Source organism: Fistularia commersonii, chromosome 27, assembly GCF_037954325.1.
Source record: "Fistularia commersonii isolate RoL2024-O1a breed Wild chromosome 27, RoL_Fcom_v1.0, whole genome shotgun sequence".
Lineage (NCBI taxonomy): Eukaryota > Metazoa > Chordata > Actinopteri > Syngnathiformes > Fistulariidae > Fistularia > Fistularia commersonii.
The window spans coordinates 159,115-168,228 of record NC_141310.1 but is presented as its reverse complement, the minus strand read 5'-3'; the positions used below and the strand labels follow the sequence as shown (position 1 = coordinate 168,228).

Below are 9,114 nucleotides of genomic sequence, written 5' to 3'. Positions count from 1 at the left end.
CACAGTCTTTCAGCGGACACACCCTCTTTGGCATAGCACTTGCATTTGAACATTCGGGAGGCAGACATTGATATGGCTGAGAAGGACGCGGACTTACACACTCCTGTAGGTTTAAAATCGTTCGTGTGGAAGTATTTCGGCTTCCGCAAAGACGGGAAAGAATTGGTAAAGATGTGGCAATATGTAAAGAATGTCGAATTGAAGTTAGCTACTGTAGCAACACTTCTAATTTGTCGGCTCACCTGAAAAGACGGCATGGTGTTGTTGAAGGCGAATGTTTAAAAAAGCACAGCGCGCTGCCCAGCTGAGTACATTTTTCCCACAAAAGTAACCAAGCAGTTCGAAAAGGGCCAAAAACATATCGAAGGCAATTGCCATCAAAGACCTACTTGTGCATACCCGGTACGAGTGTACCCTCAGAACGCGTATTTAGCACAGCAGGGGACATTGTGCGTTCAGAACGTAGTGTTTTGTCTTCTGAGCATGTGGACCAACTGATTTTTTTTAAAGAAAAATCTGTCAAGAAGCACCATTGAAGGTATGGAAATGTAACAGAGCTGTACTTTCTCTTTTGCCTGGTTTTGTTTATTAACTGTTCTTTTTGTTACACCCCTTCAGTATCTATACAACAAATGCATTATTGGAGTATTTTTTTATTTTGCAGTGACCTATGTTTTTTTGTTACATTTTGCTGATAGTGCACTTTTGTGGTCATTGCACTGATTTTGTGACATACTTTTCCATGTAAGGCTAAAGAAAGGCCCTTCAGTAACGACATGTGCGTTTTTTGTTGAATGAGGTGTACAATAGTTCTAGGTGGAGCAGTATTTTTTTTGTTACACCCCTTAAGTATGTCTACAGAACCTATGCATTTTTATTTTATATTGAAGGAAGTATAGGCCTACTTTTTACTGCTAGTGCACATTCTGGCTCATTGCACTGACTGTGGAGTATTTTATTTATATTTTATAGTAAAGGAAGCATAGGCTTATGTTTTATTTTTTATATTTATTTTGTTTGCACTTTTGTGGCCATTGCACTGATATTGTTAAGTTCTTTTTCATGTAAGGCTAAAGAAAGGCTCTTCAATATATCTTTCTGAAATAAAATATATGATATTACAGCTTCCGTTGATTTATTCAAAATTTGAAATAGTTAAAAAAAAATGGTATTAAAAAATCGTATCGTAGTTAAAAAAATCGTATCGGATCAAATCGTGGGGCATTTTTAAGTATCGAAAAAAAAATCGAATCAATCGAATCGTTGCCTTGAGAAATCGAATCGGATCGAATCGTCATGATGGCTCTGACTTACACCCCTACGAGCTTCGCTGCAAAAACTCTCCATCAATTGATCCGGCGATCGATTCACCGGTTAGTACCAGAAGGGCACGGATTTGCACGGTAAGAATAGTACAAAAATGTGTAAATACTGACTCTGAGCAGACGAGCCAGTAAGAATTTCCGTCTGTCCGGGCCTACGGCTGTAAACTGGCTTTCAGCTCGTCCAGGATCTCGGCTCCGCTGCTCCAGGACACGACCCTCGCTCGCAGGCCCGCCGTCTCTCGAACCTGTGCCTTGGCCAGCAGCTTCTCCAGGGTGAAGCCCCTCCTGGGCATCACTATGTCGTGGCCCCGCAGGCAGGAAGTGGGGCAGAGGTCATTGCCACCGTCGCCCACGTAAAATACCCGGTGATACTCCACACCTCCGTCAGCTTGCTGTGACAGGAAGCGCTCCAGCACCCTTCGCTTGCAGAGGTTGACAGGGCAGCGGTCGCAGTCATGGGAGTGATGGCGCCTCACCTCCATGTAGCCCAGCTCGTTAAAGGCGGCCGGGTTTGTGAAGACCTGGTCCACGGCAGTCCGGAGCCCAGCGGCATGGAGGATCCAGTCGATGAACACGGTGTTGGCGTCCGAGATCACAATGCAGTCCACAGCCGCCTTGTGCTCTGATATGAATGTGAGCAGGTCAGTCATCCCTGCCGTGAGGGGGATGGTCTCCATCACACTCTGGACCTGCTCGGGACTTACTGCCTGGTCACCTGACAGGAAAGCATGAATTTAAGTCACAAGCAACTTCGAAAAGCTTTGATTTTAAACTACTTTGAAAAAAACATAATTTATACTCTCTGCGTCCTCATATTTTATGTACAATATGTATTTGATAGTATAATATTTAATCACATTGGCATAGCATTTGACAAGGTCCTCTAAAACTGTGTTTTTGTTTCAAGGCAATAAATACGATAAAAAATGTTTTGTTCAAAGTCTTGTGACACATTTAGTACAGAATGCTTTCATTTCATTTGGAGGAAGTGAACTCGCCAATGTAATTCATGACTTTCCCCATGAACTCGGTCCAGTGGCCTTTGATGTACGAGTCTTTCACCGAGTCGGGAAGCATCTGACCCGGAAGACACCTAGAGAAACGAAAACACCTGTTATTACAGATGACATGTGGGAAAGGCAGGAGATCACGCTGGCATGGATCGGTCACCTGATCACCCAGGTGTCGCTGTTGTCGTCCACCATCGTGTGGTCGAAGTCGAACACCATCAGGGTCTTCATGGCGGCGCTCCGAGAAGATCTGACGTCCAACTGGGATCAGGTGGCTGGGATGTTTTTGCCAAAGGGATGAACGGTCCGCTGGGTTCCCTCAGGTCTACACAGGAGTCATGTCCCCTGCTGCATTTAAAGCTCCTTTCGGTCTTTCGGTCGGTTTCCGGTGCAGAGCAGGGATTCGTAAGACCCCTGGAGGGAACCGAGGTGGCGCGCCGGGTCACTGACGGCGGCTAGAATCAAACGGTTTTTGTCCCCGCTCGAAGCGCCGGTGTCTTCCTCGGCGTGGCTCCCAAAATTTACCGGCTCATCACCGCTCTCTGCTGGACTGGAGGCGCCATTACCTAATATCCCCACGCTGCCGTGTCTTTAAATTAAGACAACTAAATTGCAAGAACCTCCACGGAGATCAGACTCCAGGGATCTGACGAGGATATGAGGTTTAAACTGACAGGTGCGTAATACTCCTTTACAACAATAGCACTGTCCAGTTTAAGTATCATCCCTTATTGAATGTTTTCATTCATTCGTTCGTTCGTTCGTTCATTGTCTACACCACTCATCCCGAACTATGAGTGGCAGAGGGGCTGTAGTGTCTACCTTAGGTATTTTTCTATCATTAATTTTATTATTAACATGCAACCATTCACTCTCTCATTCAATTTATAAAACATCATATTTTATTTTATTTTATCGAGTGCCGTCCACAGCGGGGCCGGCAGTTCTGCATTTCTGCCACTGGTGAGCAGCAACCCGCCTGTCCACATGAGGAAACGGAGAAGAAGAAGAGCTGTCTGTTCAGTTCCTGGCCACAGAGAAACACTCGAAGGTGTCCTAAATTCGGACTTTGGCGACTCCGCGGCAGGACGTCCGTTGCAGCGACATGTTCCGCGGACTTGGGTCGTGGCTCGGCCTGGACGGTCCGACCGGCCCGGCGGGGGACGCGGAGCAGCGGGCGGAGGCGGAGGAGGAGCGGGCACCGGAGGAGGTAAACAAAGTGGAGCCAGCTGAGCAGGACGCAGGACTGGGCGGTGAGCTTTGTTTACTCCGTCGTTAGCGGTTCTTACACCTCATAGTGTTTTCCTTCATGAAAGGAAAGCACCGGGTCGTCGGTCCGGAGGCGGTCGGTCTTACTAGCCTGCTGTGGGTGGAAGCCAGAGACTCTAATCTTATTTTTTGTTTCCTCTTAAAGCCTCATATATCCACTGCAGGGGTTCAAAACAGGGAAAGTCCAGCTCAGTCGAGGGATGGAAAAAAACGCTTTCTCCGAGTTCTTTTTTGCATGGAATTCCCATCCAATCGAGAATGGATGCGTTCCACAGTCGCCCTGATCGCTGAGCCGTGCAAAGGATCATGGGATGTTTGGTTCTCACTGGACCAACACTGTCCCGGGCCGACTGTAACTATGCCACAACACACCGACGAGCATAAACGAGCATGAATATTGTAGATCTAACGGAACAGTCCCATGATCCTTTGCAGGAGCATCGCTGTCATCGGCGTGCCTGAAGACATAAATCTTCAAACCAAGACATGATTTTGAACGTCACTCTTTTTTCTTCTGAGCAGTCTTTCACCCACTTTCTTGAATCCTCTGTCTGGAAACATACAGTTCATGTCATGCGGACCACACTCTCCGTCCTCATCCTCCTGTTCCCTCCCCTCAAGGCTTCATCCTCAGTTTTGCGTCCAGTGCATCCAAGAAGATCTCGGACTCGATGGTGGAGATAAAGAAGAGTGTGGGAGAGAGAAAAATTGATGGCATTATTGACAAGGTGAGCGCTGACTGGTGTGCGAAGGGAAGTGGCCGTCATTTCTTTATTGCTATGACAACCTCACAGAGCGTAACTGGCTGGTTTGGGTGTGTGTCCGTAGACGTTTCTGGGAGACTTTCAAAAGGAGCAGGAGAAGTTTGTTCAAGAGAAGAAGGCAAAGAAATCAGGTGGGAGAAGACACTGTCAGCCTTCATCCCTTAGAGTCATCCTCACCCGAGCAGGAAGCAGGTCCGCCAGCTGGAGGAGGGGGATGGATCACAGTTGTGGTGATGATGACTGAGAAACATTATTGGTGATGACCAGTTTAAAAGCAGTGCAACGGGTGACGGTTCTCCTGGTGTCTTATCAAAAATAATAAATATGTTGCTTTTGAGCGTCTTGTCGCTGTGAAATGACAAAGGAGTTTGATTATCATTACAGTGATCAATAAAAATAAGTTTATTTCTTTATCCTCATCTTAATACAAATGAGTGAATATCTCCTTGTCTGTGTGTGTGTGTGTGTGTGTGTGTGTGTGTGTGTGTGTGTGTGTGTGTGTGTGTGTGTGTGTGTGTGTGTGTGTGTGTGTGTGTGTGTGTGTGTGTGTGTGTTGGCCATAAACAAGAAAAGAGTGACAAGTAAGCCAAACATGACTATGTTGTCTTTGCTAAACAGAAGCTGCTTGATTTTACCTGACTGTTTTCAATCAATCCCTTCCAGCCATTGATCCAGTGATGTGTGTGTGTGTGTGTGTGTGCGTGTGTGTGTGTGTGCGTGCGCGTGCGCAGATGTGGCCATGCCCCCCTGGGTTGGTTACAATGAAGAGGAGACAATACAGCAACAGATCCTGGCGCTGTCAGCCGTAAGCCTCTTCATAACCTTCACGCCCCACCTGGACTTGCCCAAGCCGCTTTCTGATTGTGCTCCTTCTATTCAGGACAAGAGGAACTTCCTGCGTGACCCCCCCGCCGGCGTGCAGTTCTACTTCAACATTGAGCAGATGTACCCCGTAGCGGCTGTGATGCTGGAAGAAGATCAGCTGCTGAACAGGATGCGCTTCGACTTGGTGCCCAAACAGTGAGTGGCGCTTCCCTTCCCCGCCAGGAATGCCCCCACTCTCTGTCTACTCCTAATGCCGTCTTTGTGTCCCCCAGTGTGAAAGAGGAGGTTTTCTGGAGGAACTACTTCTACCGTGTGTCTCTGATCAAGCAGTCGGCTCAACTGACGGCACTGGCAGCTCAGCAGCAGCTGGGTAGCAGCGAGGATGGCGTGGCCCCCAAGGACGTCATCCTAACAGGTCATGATTAGTCTTCTCATTTCTTGGAGGCACACTTAATTGTATGTTTCAGGCTCTTGAGTCGTCCCGGTTCCATTCAGATTTGATTGATTGATCATTGAGGCGTGGGTACATGCCTGGAATCAATACAACCAGAACCATTTTCACCTCCAAACCCCGGAAATTCTGACTGCTCTGTGGTCAGTCACAAGACGCCGACAGGATGGGCCGCCGCTGGCCCACAAGTGTATGACAGCGGCAGACTGGCTGGCACAGGCAGTGTTAGGAGGGACAAGTACTTGTACTTGTCCCTCCTAACACTGCCTACACGCCAGTGAGGAAGAACTTCCTCCTCCAGAGGAAGGTGGGATTTAAAGCTCCAAGCTGATGTCTGTTTCCTCAGCAGATGGCGTTCGACCCAAGACTCCTCCCGTCTCCATTGCTAACATGCAGAAGGTGAGACACGTCTGGTATTATCGCCTCCGTTTCTTAAATATAGTTTTGGACAACCGTCTCTGCTCTGACTCCCAGCCCCCCGAAGAAGAGGAGGAAATGTCCACCAGCCCCGGGGTCTCTGAATTTGTGAGTGATGCCTTCGACTCGACATCCATCGACAAGGAGGACCTTCGCAAGGAGATGGAGCAACTGGTCCTGAATAAGGAGAACTCCTTGTATCCTGAGGGTGAGTCCATGAAGAGGAGGAATATCTTCAAGGAGAGGATCTTAGTCCTTGTGCCATCATAAGATCTGACAATGATATTAATTCAGTTCTAGCCTGGAATCAGTTCATTTTTACTTCCTGCACTAAATCATCTCCACCCTGCTCCAGAAGAGGCGGCCGACTGGGAGAAGGAGCTGCAGCAGGAGCTGCAGGAGTATGAGGTTGTGACGGAGTCGGACAACAAGGACGACCAGTGGGACCAAGAGATCGAGAAGATGCTGCAAGCCGACGACAGCTAGATGACCTTTGGACCCCCCCATGGGGGGTCCAAGTGACATGAAGAGTAAATGCTCAATATGGGAAGGAGCTTCTTCAATCCTGTATTTTTTCCTCTCTCCTGTTGCTTTTGGAGCCACTAGATGGCGCTCCAGCACTAACACTCAGAGGGCAGCCCCGCAGTTGCCTCTGGCGGTTCAAAATGGAAGCTTCTGTTTCATCCAACGTAAAGTTGCATTTTTGTAAATAAACACCCAAACTGTTCCCGTTTCCAGAAGTATCACTGTCTCCTCGTCTTCTCCTCAGAGTTCCTTACTCGATTGGATTTGATGTTTATTTGAGTGAATCATTAAGCCAGCTCCTCACATCTGGCAAACGGCTGCAGGTGGCAGATTCACAGTAATCCAGCTCCTGGCTGGAAATTCAGATCCGGCTGTTTCTGATATTCTGGAATAATCTGAGGGTCAGAGTAAGCAGGACCAGACGGTTGATAGAAGCTGTACCTGGACTCAAAGCTGAAACTAGGAAATCAATGAGCATTCAGAACTTCCAGGAACCTTCCACTGATCCAGATAACTGGGAAAGATCAGCCTGCTTTGAGCTGCCATTTCATGTAAAGCACTGTTATGGCATTGGACCTGCAGAGCACTCGGATGTATTTGCTTGGCAAGATTTACAAGCTTGCCAGGGTGTTTCACTTCGTCAATCATTTACAGGAACAAGGAGAAGAAGGAGCTCAAGCCTTCTGATGCAGGACTCCCACGACCTTTGTTTTCTGCCCTGAAAGACCAGAAGGGCGTCAGAGCCTTGTCAGTTTAATCCCTGCGCAAACACTTTGTGTGTGTGTGTGTGTGTGTGTGTGTGTGTGTGTGTGTGGTGGGGCCGGTGAGTAAGAGTGTGGAATGGTGGAATGACTGGCCTGAAGCTCATGCTGTCTGTAATCATCAGACAGAAGAAACTGCGGGAAATAGGCAGCAGCGTGTTTGGACTCGATCAGACGCCTCCGCACTGACCTCAGGGACCAACCCTGGAAAGGCACTTGAGAGATTAATAACACAGCAGGAGAACTTTAAAGGTAAGCCTTCATAAACAAATGACAAAATACGGGAATTTCATCCACATAGTGAATAACGTCAAGTTGGACAGGGATCAAGATGGATTATAATGTTTGTAGATCTATAGTGAGATCAGGGAGTTGGTGGAGGAACATCTGGTGAGGTGAAGGTGGAGGTATGCTCTGGAGAAGTGTGGAATGAAGGTTAGCTGCACTAAGAAAGAATATGTATGTTAATGAGAGGAGCCCAAGTGGACGGTTGAGGCTATAGAGTGGAGACAAAGAAGGTGGAGGAGTTTAAGTACTGAGGGTCTACAGTCCAGAGCAATAGAGAGGGTGGAGAAAAGTGTCAGTGGTGATAAAAGAGGACGAGGAAGAAAGGTTGAGAAGACATAGTTGAGAGCACCCATGGTGCTTGATTTTAAGACACTGAGGAGAAGACAGGTGCCAGAGGTGAAAATTAGGCGGTTCTTTTTTGGATTTAGGAGGATATTACGGAGAGGATTTGGAATGAGTCCCATCAGAGGGACAGCACATGTTAGATTTTCTAGACATAAAGTCAGACTAAGATGGTTTGGAAATACACTGAGAAGGCATTGAGAAGATGTGGGTAGAAGGAGGCTGAGGTTGGGGCTGCCAGGCAGGAGGACTAGAGGACCAGAGAGGAACTCATTGATAGAGGGAGAGAGGACAGGAGGGTAGATGGTGTCAGAGGAGAGGGTTCAATGGAGGAAGGTGATCCATTGTGACAAAATAGTCACTGATGGTGTCTGACCTGTGTGATGTGGTTGGTTCCAGACCGTGGATACAGTGTGTCACAACAGCTCCTCCCCTTGAACACACACTCTCCCAATTTTCTGTGTAAACATTGACAAGCTCTCTTTGCTCTCTTCATTCCCTGCTCTCGTCCGCCTCAAAGATTCTTTCCTGGTGCACAAACCCAACCAGACTCCTCCAACTGCCAGCCAAGCCAGGGTGTATAGAAAACAAAGCCATATGTCTAGTTAGCTTGGTGATTTCCTGATACATGTAGTAACCGTGGCTAACTATGACTTCAAATAGATTAAGACAATTATATGATGGAAATGCTGGAAGTGCCTTCATAACTAAAACCTCTAATGACACAGATCCCTTGTTGAGCCGCATTTTGTAATAACGGTGCATTTTGTAATAAACGTCCAAAATGTAATAACTTTTTCATTTCATTTTGTAATAAAGCCGCATTTTGTAATAAACTGACGCATTTTGTAATAAACTGCCCCAACGCATTTTGTAATGAATTTTGCCGCATTATGTAATAAGTTATTACGTATTCAGAAGATTATTACAAAATGCACTTGCAAGTTTTTTATTCTCTAGGAAATGTAATAACATGGTGCATTATGTAATAAGAATTCTAAAGCATAGTTTATTTGTTTGTTAATTGTATTTTATTTTACTTTAAAGTATTTGTAAAAGCTAGGCCTATTATTAGTATCATTGTATTAGCATAGTAGCAGTACTTAGCAATTACTATCAGTACACTATTCAAAGGTT

The 9,114-nt window shown here is 46.7% G+C and overlaps 3 protein-coding genes across 5 annotated transcripts in view; 2 read left to right on the top strand and 1 right to left on the bottom strand.

The window, feature by feature from the left end:
- Positions 1-280: 280 nt before the first annotated feature.
- Positions 281-3,173, bottom strand: phospho2 (phosphatase, orphan 2). The gene is made up of 3 exons (XM_086174864.1): positions 2,496-3,173; positions 2,324-2,418; positions 281-2,040 (listed from the first exon to the last, which is right to left on the bottom strand). Exons 1-3 carry the CDS (start codon positions 2,564-2,566, stop codon positions 1,478-1,480), a joined length of 729 nt encoding a protein of 242 aa, XP_086030990.1. The 5' UTR covers positions 2,567-3,173; the 3' UTR covers positions 281-1,477.
- Positions 3,174-3,308: 135 nt separating this feature from the next.
- On the top strand, positions 3,309-6,801 carry syap1 (synapse associated protein 1). Of its 2 annotated transcripts, none has more exons than XM_086174863.1 (9): positions 3,309-3,588; positions 4,226-4,332; positions 4,433-4,499; positions 5,100-5,173; positions 5,249-5,388; positions 5,466-5,608; positions 5,994-6,043; positions 6,119-6,269; positions 6,420-6,801. In XM_086174863.1, the coding sequence occupies exons 1-9, from the start codon at positions 3,441-3,443 to the stop codon at positions 6,545-6,547; spliced, it is 1,008 nt and encodes a 335-aa protein (XP_086030989.1). In that variant the 5' UTR covers positions 3,309-3,440; the 3' UTR covers positions 6,548-6,801. The 2 variants fall into 2 exon arrangements, with proteins under 2 accessions (XP_086030989.1, XP_086030988.1); XM_086174862.1 differs by having other exon boundaries at positions 3,310-3,588; positions 6,417-6,801.
- Positions 6,802-7,238: 437 nt separating this feature from the next.
- adgrg1 (adhesion G protein-coupled receptor G1) overlaps positions 7,239-9,114 on the top strand; it is a 31,058-nt gene continuing 29,182 nt past the window's right edge. Inside the window, exon 1 of one of the 2 annotated variants that reach the window (XM_086175285.1) lies at positions 7,239-7,599. The gene's annotated coding sequence lies outside the window, so the exon portion shown is untranslated. The remainder of the gene's footprint in view (positions 7,600-9,114) is intronic. The other variant, XM_086175288.1, reaches the window with a different exon arrangement.